The sequence below is a fragment of the Bos indicus x Bos taurus genome, chromosome 5, assembly GCF_003369695.1.
Source record: "Bos indicus x Bos taurus breed Angus x Brahman F1 hybrid chromosome 5, Bos_hybrid_MaternalHap_v2.0, whole genome shotgun sequence".
Classification (NCBI taxonomy): Eukaryota; Metazoa; Chordata; class Mammalia; order Artiodactyla; family Bovidae; genus Bos; species Bos indicus x Bos taurus.
In genome coordinates, this window is record NC_040080.1 from 3,576,170 (window position 1) to 3,589,331 (window position 13,162).

At 47.3% G+C, this 13,162-nt stretch overlaps 1 protein-coding gene across 4 annotated transcripts in view; it reads right to left on the reverse strand.

Annotated features, from left to right (window-relative positions):
• The window catches only part of PPARA (peroxisome proliferator activated receptor alpha), a 73,931-nt gene that overhangs the window by 15,943 nt on the left and 44,826 nt on the right, over positions 1-13,162 (reverse strand). For 3 of the 4 annotated variants that reach the window (XM_027540496.1, XM_027540499.1, XM_027540497.1), the window contains 3 exons: positions 5,984-6,144; positions 4,197-4,335; positions 3,078-3,280 (listed from right to left, as the gene is read on the reverse strand). In XM_027540496.1, coding sequence (XP_027396297.1) covers positions 3,078-3,280; positions 4,197-4,335; positions 5,984-6,144 — 503 coding nt within the window. Of the gene's footprint in view, positions 1-3,077; positions 3,281-4,196; positions 4,336-5,983; positions 6,145-8,125; positions 8,166-13,162 lie in introns of those variants that run through there. The other variant, XM_027540498.1, reaches the window with a different exon arrangement.

Below are 13,162 nucleotides of genomic sequence, written 5' to 3' on the forward strand. Positions count from 1 at the left end.
AGAAACCATTTGGATTCAAAACAAGTGCGAACATTTAAAACCATGTTTATTACAGCCAAAGAGAAATTGTAGAGTAAGACCCTTGAAAGTTTGCCAAACTTTATTGAGAACTATTCTCCATTAGACTATTTTAGAAGTCCTGGAAGCTTTCATTTAACTTTGGAATGTGCCTTTTCTACTCAAGCTTGAATATGAATATATCTGATGTTACAGGTGGTCATTTCAAATCAATGAAAGTGAAAGTGAAGTCGCTCAGTCGTGTCCGACTCTTAGCGACCCCATGGACTGCAGCCTACCAGGCTCCTCCATCCATGGGATTTTCCAGGCAACAGTACTGGAGTGGGGTACCACTGATGCTACAGGTGGTCCTTTCAAATCAATGTAGCACATCATAAAAAGTTTAAACAGCATAAGGCAGAAAGCTGCCCACTTTCCCCTCAGAACTGTGCAGGCATGCATGCTAAGTCCCTACAGTCATGTCTGACTCTTTGCAATCCTGTGGAGTGTAGCCCGCCAGGCTCCTCTGTCCAAGGAATTCTCCAGGCTAGAATACTGGAGTGGGCTGCCATGCCCTCCTCCAGGAGACCTTCCTGACCCAGGGATCAAACCCTGGTCTCTTTAGGTCTCCTGCATGGGCAGGTGGCTTCTTTACCACTACTGCCATCTGGGAAGCACCCACCCCGAATCGCTCTGGGCCAAATCCAGAAGGCTCCCCTCACTGATCCATTACTTTTTTTCCGCTCACACCTGAAGTGTTCTATGTGTGTCAATGATGTTCCTTATAAGAGTTCATTTCCGAAACACATTCAAAAAGCATTTTCTGTGAAAACTTAGGCAGCACTATCTTTTAGGAGAAATTTAATTGTGAGTTATTTGGCAGAATCGCTTTGGATGACATTATCTAATAAGCTCTTGATGAGGTTTTACTACACGTTTCTCGACATAAAACAGTGTGTTCTTCAGCCTACTGACAACTGAAGTTATAGGTATAATATTTCAGTGTAGCACAGCAGGCCAGACCCCAGGGTGTGGTGGCAGGGGGTGTCAGCAAGGTCCACCGTGCCTGGGCAGCTCTACCTCTGTCTGAGCACAGATGGAGTAGCAGAGCCTGTGGCCCCGAGCTGGATGCCCCAAGCTCTGGCATGCCCTGGGCAGGCCAGGGAGACAGGGGAAGGGCCATGTCTCCATGTATATGGGGCATGGGTGGGAGGTGAGCCCACCTGGGAGCACACAGGGTCATCAAAGGCAGTGACTGTCCCCTGGACACTCCCTTTCAAATTGGTACCTGTGATGCTGCGGTTTGGAGGTGGGGGCAGAAGTGGGCGATGGACCCTTAGCCATACCCTGAACTCCATTTTTCCTATCCAGCGAAACCCAATCCTAGACTACTTGTCTATTATTTATTTCCTTGAGGCCAAAACACAGATTCCTCTCCCCAGGCCACTGTGTGACAGTCCTCAGCTGTCCAGGTTCCCACTGGCCTTGGATGACGGGCTCCTCCTCGGAGTTCGTGGACCTCAGTGGGGTATGGGAAAGACACTCTACAGAAATCAAGTTAATATTAAAGAAGAGTGTTCGGCTCAGAGTAAAGATGACTTATAAGTTAGCTTTACATTCTGAAAACCCAAGGGAGAAGTAGAAGATCTCGGCAACATCTCAAAAGATTCAAAGAGATAAAAAATTTGGACTACAAGATCAAACCAGTCAATCCTAAAGGAAATCAACCCTGACTATTCGCTGGAAGGACTTGATGCTGAGGCTGAAGTTACAATACTTTGGCTACCTGATGGGAAGAGCTGACTCATTGGAAAGACCCTGATGCTGGGAAAGATTGAAGGCAGGAAGAGAAGGGGACGACAGAGGATGAGATGGTTGGATGGTGTCACCGACTCAATGGACATGAGTGAGCAAACTCTGGGAGATGGTGAAGGACAGGGAAGCCTGGTGTGCTGCAGTCCGTGGGGTCACAAAGAGTCGGACATGATTTAGCGACTGAACGACAACAACTCGGGGCTGTACCAATCATTTCCAGGGTAGAAATTCAAAGGTGAAAGGTTACTTTGCTTTCACCCCCGTGATGTGGAAAGGATTGAGTCTGTGCTGGCCCAGCTTGGGTACAGCTTTACCAATTTAATGAGAGTTAGCTCAAACCCTTCTGAAGTACCTCAGCCTGTTTCATTGGAGAAATCACCAAAGAATGAAAAGACTCAGTAGAAAAGAGGCTGGGTGTGTTCATGAAAGTAAGCAGCTTGTGAAATGCTTTATTTTCCTGTGACTAAAAGTTCCAGCTTGTAATTCCCAATAGGGATGGCTTCAAGCTACTCATTAGTACACATTAAACCTGTTGCACCATGCTCGTAGGGAAGAGGCAGAACGTCTTGATTTGCCAACCTTGGGCCATGCCCCGCTTTGAAGGCCACTCTGAGATCAGTCCTATAACGGAGACAGGCTGGGCTCATTGTGGGGTGGGGGCCAGGTGGGGGCCGGGTGGCACTAAGCTGGGCAGGCAAGTGTTAGCGCCCACAAGGGGCATTCTTAGCTGCTCCCAAGAAGGTCCAGAACTGTCCAAAAGACAGTAAAAATAAAGTTACTGAAAACAAAAGGACCCCTTCTAAGCCTGGAGATGTCATTTGCTTCTTACTGGAAAGATGAGGGGTGGGTAGGAATGGGGCACACTGGTGAGGACAGAGTATTTTTTAGGAGCAAGGATACAGGGGCACATTCTGAGTCAGAAGGGAATGGGTTAATTTTCTGAGATTAAAAAAAAATCACTGATACAGCTCTAGAATCTGGTAAACTATTAAACAGAGTTTTGGGGCACATTAATTACACAGTCATTATACTAACTTGGTTGCTGGGAGCGTTGAGGTGGATCAATGGATGGGAATTGCTGTCAGGCTGAGTTTCACAGTCTCTGAATGAAAATGTTTCCATTGCATTGTCTGTCGTTTGCCTCGGGGATAAATATTATTTTCCCAACATTCAGAACATACTTCCTCCACCCTCTGCCATGACTCTAGCTGACAGGTTGCCCAGGGAGCCCGTCAGACTGTAACTAACAGAGCAGAGCCACCCACCGGGTTGTTGTTGGTCTTCCCGGCAAGGATGACCCGGGCCTTGATCTTGTTCATGTTGAAGTTCTTCAGGTAGGCCTCGTAAATCCTCTTGGCCAGAGACTTGAGATCCGCGGTTTCGGAATCTTCTAGGTCATGCTCACACGTAAGGATTTCTGCCTTCAATTTTGCTTTTTCAGATCTTGGCATTCGTCCAAAACGAATCGCTGGGGGTCGGAGGGGAGACACGGAATCATGGGAAACAGAGAAATGAAGGACGTAACGGGGAGTGATGACTAACAGCTGCAGGGAAAGTTCACACTACGGGTCAAACTGTGGGCGAACATCAGCAGGAAGTCAGAACACACTTCACGGCTCAGCTTTCCCCCTGTGGAGCGGTGGGCATGCTGCTCACACTCCACGTAGCCTAGACTTTCAAAACCAAAAGGTTAAAGCAAAAATAGCACCATTACTCACTTCATCAATAGGACGGGCTCAAGGTCACTTGATGTCATTAAGTGTATAATTGACCCTTTCAATCAAGGAGATGAAAGTGAGCCTTAGAAGGAGTTAACTATTACCTTTTTCTTTTTCAGAAGGTAGACGAGCAACTCTTATGAACATTATTTTAAACTTACTTTCACGTAGTGATTGGCATGTTTTAAAATAAAAGTAGGGGGCCTTCCCTGGCGGCCCAGTGGTTAGGACTCCATGCTTCCAATGCAGGGGGCGTGGGTTTGACCCCTGGTTGGGAAAGGATCCCACATACCACATGGCTTGGCCAAAAAAACCCAATAATAATAATAATTAAAATAAAAGTATGACTGAATATAATTAAACTTATGGTAAAATGCTTGAAATGGCACACACTTCATATATATGATCTGAACATTATCTCTGTGATTTCCAAGTGTTTGCAAAGTCTTATATCCAAGTTTCACCATTTGAAGTTTCTAACCATAACACCAAGGGCTGTACTGGATTTCTGCCCTCTGAGACTTACTTTCTTAGGCTCTCGTGTTACAAAATGACCTGAATATTAAATGCTGCAGCACATTCATTCAAAATACAGCACGTTCCAAGCCCACAAGGGAGGCAGACGGAGGCATGGGTGGGTGAAGTTTGAGAGACAACCTTACCTACCATTATGGGACATCCCAACTGAAAGGCACTTGTGGAAACGACAGTATTGGCACTTATTCCGATTCTTTTTCTGAATCTTGCAACTACGGTCACATTTGTCATACACCAGCTTCAGCCGAATCGTTCTCCTAAAGAAACCCTGTGGATTAACATACAGTTTGTTAACGACTAGGAACTGATGATCAGCGTCATTCCTTTATTCACGCTTCTTGTTCACTTACTGTCTCTTTTAAGATGAACTAAATGTAGAGACATGGTTCATCTAAAAAGTCCAATGTAGGGACTCCCCCGGTTAAGACTGAGCTCCCAGTGCAGGGGGCACGGGTTTGATCCTTGGTTGGGGAACTAGATCCCATGTGCAGCACAGCCCGGGCAAATAAAAACATAAAGTTCATAATTTTTTTTTTTTAAGTCTGATATAATTGAGGCAGGTTGAAAATTTGAAATTTCATTCCATGGAAAAGGAAAAGTAAGAAAATGAGGCAAAATTCAAAGTAATACCAATACCGCCTCACCTGGGAAGGCACACAGTCTCCCAAAGAGTGACCCCACCCAGCTAAGACTCTACAAGTGTGACTTTCTCTTCTTGGAGAACAGGTCCATTTGGGTGATGAAAGTGTTCTAAGCATTTCTGTGGGAGAATATAAACTCTCTAAAAGATAAAGATTATACAATAAAGGGAGGCTAGCTTCTTATAAATGGAGAAGGCAATGGCACCCCACTCCAGTACTCTTGCCTGGAAAATCCCATGGATGGAGGAGCCTGGTAGGCTGCAGTCTATGGGATCGCTAGGAGTCCGACACGACTGAGCGACTTCACTTTGACTTTTCACTTTCATGCATTGGAGAAGGAAATGGCAACCCACTCCAGTGTTTCTGCCTGGAGAATCCCAGGGACCGGGGAGCCTGGTGGGCTGCCGTCTATGGGGTTGCACAGAGTCGGACACGACTGAAGCAACTTGGCGGCAGCAGCTGGTTGTAAATAACTTTCTTGCTTTATAAAAGCATCTTAAACTTTACCCAGTGAGAAACAACTTTTAAAAAACCCAAAGTAAACAAAGGTGACTAAGCCGTGGCCCGGTGGAAAGACAGCTTTGCAAGGAGCAAGGCACTCGCTGCGGGGCCCGCGGTTCGGGTGGACGGGCCCCGGCAGAAAGGACACCCTGGGGCGTGCCGCAGCATCGGGGAGGACTCTGCCCGGGCTCTGGCCTTTGGCTGGCACATGCTGCGGGCTCCACCACTGTCCTCCGCGGCCTTCTGAGGACGATGCAGAGAGAATGTGCGCGGAAGCTGTCTGACCTCGCGTCGCCATGAAGGGAGCAGCCTTAACGTGGTTCATTCTCCTTCAAACAACACACTTGCCACATCGCGAATAAAGAGCAGTCCAGCAATATACCACAGGCTTTCCAAAGAGAGAAATGAACGTGTTACTGGGGTCAGTTTCTGATCAACAGCTTTAACGTGCTTGTGCTAAGTCACTTCCGTCGCGTCTGACTCTGTGTCACCCCATGGACTGTAGCCCACCGGGCTCTTCTTGTCCATGGGATTTTCCAGGCAACAATACTGGAGTGGGTGGCCATTTCCTTCTCCAGGGGATCTTCCCCACCCAGGGACTGAGCCCGAGTCTCCTGCGGCTCCTGCACTGCAGGCGGATTCTTTGCCACTGAGCCACCAGGGACGCCCTTTAGCAGATCTTTCTTACTAACGACAAACATTTGTGTATAACATAAAGGGAAGCACACGTGGTCCCTGAAAGGTCACTTTTCTCCGCATCCAGGGTCCCCGTACCTTGCAGCCCTCACATGCGTGGACACCGTAGTGGTAGCCAGAGGCTTTGTCCCCGCAGATCCTACACTCGATGTTCAGGGCGATGCTGGATGACTCCTCGGCGCTGCCAGGGACCGCGGGGTAGGAGACGGACGAGGGGCTCGAGGCGGGGGACAGGGTGTCTAGGAAAGGAAGGGGCGGGTTATGAGCTTCCGCGCTCTCACCATCCAGCGCCCAGACCAGCTTTCTGAGGATCCATCCCCGCCTAACCACTCCCGCCCTCCATCCAGCACCCAGACCAGCTTTCTGAGGATCCGATCCCCGCCTAACCACTCCCGCCCTCCATCCAGCACCAAGACCAGCTTTCTGAGGATCCGATCCCCGCCTAACCACTCCCGCCCTCCATCCAGCACCCAGACCAGCTTTCTGAGGATCCGATCCCCGCCTAACCACTCCCGCCCTCAACCCCCGCCACCCCACCGCCCCGGGCTTTGACTGGGGAGGCGTCAGCTGCTGGGTAGGGCTCCCTTCCTGTGTCAGCCCTGGCCCGGCCCTCCCACAGCGACCAGGGCGGGGACATCTGGAAGCTCCCCTAGCCAGGGACTCCCCAACTGAAAAAAAAAAAAACCAAAAAACAACTATACCCTTTAACTCATAAAAATCAAAACAAAATGGACCAAATCACGGCCCCATAGAAAAGGCCACTTCCCAAGCAGCCTATACACATGAATGCTCACAGCAGCTTTATTCTTCATTCCAAAAACTGAAGTGTCCCACACAGAACTTGTTGCTTTTTTTTTGCATCCTCCCTTCCAGCCCTTTTGTAATTGTTAACTCAGTAAATTGCACCAGAAGGACAATAAAAATCCATGAGGGCGACCCAAAAGCACAACTCAAGAAAAAAAGAAGTTGGGCTTTCTTAAAATTAAAAACGCCTGCTCTGCAAAAGACACTGTTAAGAAAATGAAAAGACAAGCCACAGACTGGGAGAAGCTATTTGCAAAACACATCCGCAATAATAGAGCTGCATCCCAAATACATGAACGAGTCTTACAGCTCGATAGCAATGAAATTAAAAACTCAATTAAAAACAGAGGATCCGGATAGATATGTGGCTGAAGAAGACACAGAGAGCAAGCAAGAACATGAAAACATGCCCCCCATCAATGGTCGCTGGGCAACTGTGAAGTAAAACAACGAGACATCACGGTGCAGCTATCAGAACTGCTAAAATCCAAAAAGCTGACACCATCGAATGATGGTGAGGAGGTGGAGGAAAAGAAGCTCTCCTTCTAAGGAAGAGAGTGGTGCAGCCGCTTTGAAAGGCCGTTTGGCGCTTTCTTATGAAGCAAAACAGTCTTAAAGAATCACACTGCTAGACACTGGCACATGGTGCTGGAGGAGACTCCTGAGAGCCCCTTGGACTGCAAGGAGATCCAACCAGTCCATCGCAAAGGAAATCAACCCTGAATATTCATTGGAAGGACTGATGCTGAAGCTGAAGCTCCAACACTTTGGCCACCTGATGCGAAGAACTGACTCTTTGGAAAAGACCCTGATGCTGGGAAAGACTGAAGGCAAGAGAAGGGGGCGACAGAGGATGAGATGGTTGGATGGCATCACTGACGTGATGGACATGAGTTTGAGTCAACTCCGGGACTTGGTGATGGACAGGGAGGCCTGGTGTCCTGCAGTCCATGGGGTCACAAAGAGTTGGACCAGACTTGGCGACTGAACGACAGTAACAATACGGACAAAAGTGATCTGAAAATGTGTGTCCACACAGAAACCTGCATGTGAATGTTTTCAGCAGCTTTATTCTTTATAGTTGCTTTATGGTGTTGTGTTTAGTTGCTGCCGTACAGAACAGTGACTCAGTCACACACGTATATTCTGATCCTTTACGGTTCGTCACAGGACACTGAGCGTGGGTCCCCGTGCTGCACAGCAGGACCGTGTTTTTTTCCACCCCGTATATACCAGTTTGCATCTGCGAATTCCAGCTCCCGATCCTCCCCTCCCCCACTCCTCCCCCTTGGGAACCCCAAGTCTGCGCTCTATCTCTGTGTGTCTCTGTTTGGTAAATATGCTCATTTCTGGTTGAGTTTTAGATTCCACCATAGCTGATGTCATATGCTATTGGTCTCTCTCTTTACGACTTACTTAGTATGAAAATCTCCAGTTGCATCCATGTTGCTCCAAATGGCTGAGAAAAATGAAAAATCACTTCTTTTTTGTAATGGCTGAGTGATATTCCATTGAACCTACATATGCACCACATCTTCTTTATCCACTCCTCTGTCGATGGACGTTTAGGAGGTTTCCACGTCTCGGCTATTGTGGACAGCGCTGTAGCAGCTTTATTCTTAATTGCCAAGAGGCCCCTCAATAGGTAAGGTCAGTTCCGAAAGGCTACATATGCGGTTCTTAATATCTGACATTTGGGGAAAGGCAGAGCTATCGGTGGTAAAAAGATCAGCAGCTGGAGTGGGGTGAGGGAGGCAGGGCTGAATGGGGGAAGCACGGTGGCTTTTTCAAGGTGGTGAAACTATTCATATGAAATTGTAATGGTGAATACACGACCTATTTACTGGTCAAAATCCACAGAGTTTTACAGTTCAGAGTGAACTTTAATGTGTGCAAATAAAAAAATAATTGAGGAGGTCCAGGGGCTCCAGAATGAAACACAGAATGCAATTATACAACCTAACTATATCACAAATGTGGGAAGCATTTGTAGGAAAGCTGATGAAGATGTTCACCTGCATGACCTTGGAAATGCACGGAGTCTGTGAGTCCAGAGGAAAAGGGAACTGCGCCTGGTCATTGTCCTGAGCCAGTAAGGTTGTCCCCACAGGGCCCTGGGGGAGCAGTTCTGAGGCCCCTGCACTTGCTGTTCTGTCGTTCGGTCCTGTCTGACTCTTTGTGACGCCATGGACTGCAGCACACCAGGCTTCCCTGTCCATCACCAATTCCCGGAGCTTGCTCAAACTGGTGTCTATCGAGTCGGTGATGCCATCCAGCCATCTCATCCTCTGTCGTCCCCTTCTTCTCCTGCCTTCAATCTTCCCCAGCATCAGGGTCTTTTCCAGTGAGTCAGTTCTTCACATCAGGTGGCCAAAGTATTGAAGTTGCAGCTTCAGCATCAGTCCTTTCAAAGAATTGTCAGGCCTGATCTCCTTTAGGATGCACTGGTTGGATCTCCTTGCAGTCCAAGGGGCTCTCAAGAGTCTTCTCCAACACCACAGTTTGAAGGCATCAATTCTTCAGTGCTCAGCCTTTTTTTATTGTCCAGCTCTCACATCCGTGCATGACTGCTGGAAAAAAACCATAACTTTGATGTAGGCAAAGTAATGTCTCTGCTTTTAAATACGCTATCTAGTTTTGTCATAGCTTTTCTTCTAAGGAGCAAGCATGTTTGAATTTCATGGCTGCAGTCACCATCTGCAGTGATTTTGGAGCCCAAGAAAATAAAGTCTGTCACTGTTTCCATTGTTTCCCCATCTATTTGCCATGAAGTGATGGGACCAGATGCTATGGTCTTAGTTCTTTGAATGTTGAGTTTTAAGCCAACTTTTTTACTCTCCTCTTTCACTTTCATCAAGAGGCTCTTTAGTTCCTCTTTGCTTTCTGCCATAAGCATGGTATCATCTGCATATCTGAGATTATTGATATTTCTCCTGGCAATCTTGATTCCAGCTTGTGCTTCATCCAGCCCAGCATTTCGCATGATATACTCTGTATATAAGTTAAATAAGCAGGGTGACAATATACAGCAGCCTTGACGTACTCCTTTCCCAATCTGGAACCAGTCTGTTGTTCCATGTCTGGTTCTAACTGTTGCTTCTTGATCTGCATGTGGGTTTCTCAGGAGTAAGGTAAGGTGGTCTGGTATTCCCATCTCGAAGAATTTTCCAGAGTTTGTTGTGATCCACACAATCAGAGGCTTTGGCGCAGTCAGTGAAGCAGAAGTAGAAGGCACTACACTGGAAATGAAAAACTAAATGTTCATTTAATGATGGTGGATGGATGGATGGATGGATGGTGGATGGATGGATGGATGGTGGATGGATGGATGGATGGTGGATACTGTTGGAGTATGAGCTCACAGATAAGAATAAGAGGCTAGAGTGGTCCATGAGGTGGTGGATTAGAGGTACAGACATTTGTTTGAACTTATATCACCTTAACATAGAGACAGACAGCTGTATATAGAAATACAGACACGTGTACATATGTGGGTTTGTATGCACACATAAATGTCTGCTCCATCAGCTGAGAGCCTAAAAGGAAAGATGCTCCAGGGGATTTCCTGGTGGTCCAGTGGTTAGGACCCTGGGCTTTTACTGCCAAGGGCTCAGATTCAGTCTTTGGTTAGAAAAACTAAGATCTGGCAAGCCGTGGGGTGTGGCCAAAAAAAAAAGGAAGATAAAGAAAAGATACTCCAAGAGCAACCTCAAATGCTTAGAAGGAACAGTATGGAGTATCTCAGAATTCTCAGGACCCTGGGTAAAACACTCAAAAGGGTTTTGCCTCAGAACTGGGGCAAATTACGTCTAGAATCAGCACTGCTCTGGGCCCATCTAACAAAGCTTAACCACAGGACCTGAAAGGATCAACATTTTCCACGTTAAAACTTAACTGCCTCCCAGAACAGGACTTAAGAATATTTATGTAAATACAAAATATCCATCATCAACAAAATCCACAATGTATGGTATCTAAAAATAAACTGTAAAGAAAAAAAAAACATGCACAGAAGCAGAAGAACATGATCCCTTCCACTCCTATTTACCCAAGAGAACTGGGAGCACCGTTCACACAGAGGTATGTACGTGAACCTTCCCTGCAGCTGCATCTGTAACAGCCAAGACCTGGACACAACCCAACGTTTATCAACAGTGTGGATAAACAGACCATGGTAAACTCAGGGAATTTTAAAAGATGAACTGTTGATACACGCTGTCAGTGCAGATGAATCTAATTTGGCTGAGTGAAAGGGCTTAGAGTAAAAAGGGAACACGCGGTACGATTCCATCTATATAAAATTCTAGCAAATACAAACTGACTGAAGACAGAAAGCAGACCAGCGGTTGCTGTGGGAGAGAGGGAGGTATGGTGAGGGGAGGGACTACACGAGGGCACAAGTAGGCTTCGGGTGCCGGGGCTGCCGTTTGATTGTGCAGATGGCTGCACAAGTCTCCGTGTGTGTGCGCATCTGATTGCACTGTTTGGATATGTGAAGTTTTTATGTCAATAAAGCCAGCTACGGGGGTAGGGCAGGAAATACAGACTGGCAGAGCAAACAGTCTCACCCATCCAATCTCCTAGGTGTAAATTTGCCCGTGAACACATTTTACAGAGGGCCCTCCCGAATCTGCAATTTACATAACTTAGAAATATCACCAAGGCAGCCGTTAGAGACAAGGATGAAAAATCGAATTTACAAATAAGAAATCATTTTATCTCTCAAATGAATTGGTAACAATAGCAATGAAAAGCCTAACTAGGAGACAAAGATTTTATGGATTATGAGATGATTCTAAATGATCAGAAGGTTTAACTAACCATGATAAGGAGAACTGGAGGGAAGTAAAAATGGATGACCACACACCCACCACCTTAGCGGCCAGTGGCCGAGAGTCAAGGACGTGTGTCTGGTCACTTTCTGTAAGCTTCCCTTTCTTCCTTTCTGCCATGGTGCGCGCCCTGTCACAAACACCACCTCAGTGCAGACCCCTGTGTGTGAGGTGAACAACGCCCACCCCAGCAGGCTCGCAGGTCATGCACTCTCAACCATGCTCTCCATGACACGGGTTTATCCGTGAACACGGCTGCCAGCCAACCTCCAGCCTCCCTCTCCCGCCGTCACTGAAGGTCAGTGCACAGTCTCGGAAACCATCTTCCTGGGGTGGGGACATGGGAGAAGACGGTGGGGGAGTGCGCCCTGGACACAAGGGGAGCCGTGGGGGTGGAAGAGCACAGAGACCTGCCACCAGACGCTGCCGGGAGAACCTTCTCGGTTCTCCCGAGGGAGCTGGGATAATCCGCGATCGGAGGGGAAAACCGCACACACACCTCCTGGCCGGTCCAATCCTGACTCCTCCAGTCCCAACCCAACACCCACTCCTGCCAAGAAGGACAGTGAAGTCAAGTCCACCTCCAAAGGAGCCTCCTTTAAATCAAGGGTGCAGTCTACACCACATTATCCCAGGGTGGCTTTGGCGGGGGCATGCTGCAAGGCTTGAAGAATCTTAGTTCTCTAACCAGGGACTGAACCCATGTCCCCTGCACTGGAGGCATTGGAATCCTAGCCACTGGACCTCCAGAGGAGTCTCCAGGGTGGCCTACATGTTGCCCAGAGAGATGGACTGCGCTGCGACTCCCTCTTTCCCAGTGAGGCTACCAGACTAGACCCCACATTTTACTGCTTTGTATCTGCCTCGCCTGATGCTTAATGTAGTTCTTTTTTTTTTTTTTACCATAACCATCTTAAAATTCTTTTTTTACAGTTTTAATATTTTTTTTACTAAAGCATAGTTGATATGCCACATTGTATTAATTTCTGCTGTTCAGCAGAGCGATTCAGTTGTACACATACACATATATACATTCCTTTTTAAAATATTCCTTTGCATTACGGTTTATCATATGCAAAAGACCCTGATGCTGGGAAGGCGAAAGCAGAAGAGGGTGGCAGAGAATGAGATAGTTAGATCATCAACTCAATGGACGTGGATTTGAGCAAACTCTGGAAGAGAGTGGAGGACAGAGGAGCCAGATGTGGTGCAGTCCATGGGGTCGCCAAGAGTCAGACACAACTGAGCGACTGAACAACAGTGAAAAAAGTAATTTAGTTCTCCATGCTGCGCAGTAGGGCTTTGCTGCTCATGCATCCCATACGTGAAGGTTTACAAAAGAGGAGGGAGATGGTTCGTATCCGTTTCCAGACAAGACAGTGATTTTTATTACAATAGGAGTCTCTGCTTTAAAGAAACATAAACTCACACCATTAAAAAACAAAGCAGCTGCCAGCTGAATTTCAAGCATTATGTGACTTATGTCCAGCTTTTATAAAGAGGACACACCGTGAGACGCCTCAAAAGCCCAGCGGCACGGGATGTCACGCTCTCACGGCTGCATATTTCAAGGCAGAAAGACGCAACCTCTCCTCCAGGTGACGCGAACACTGTTCTCTGC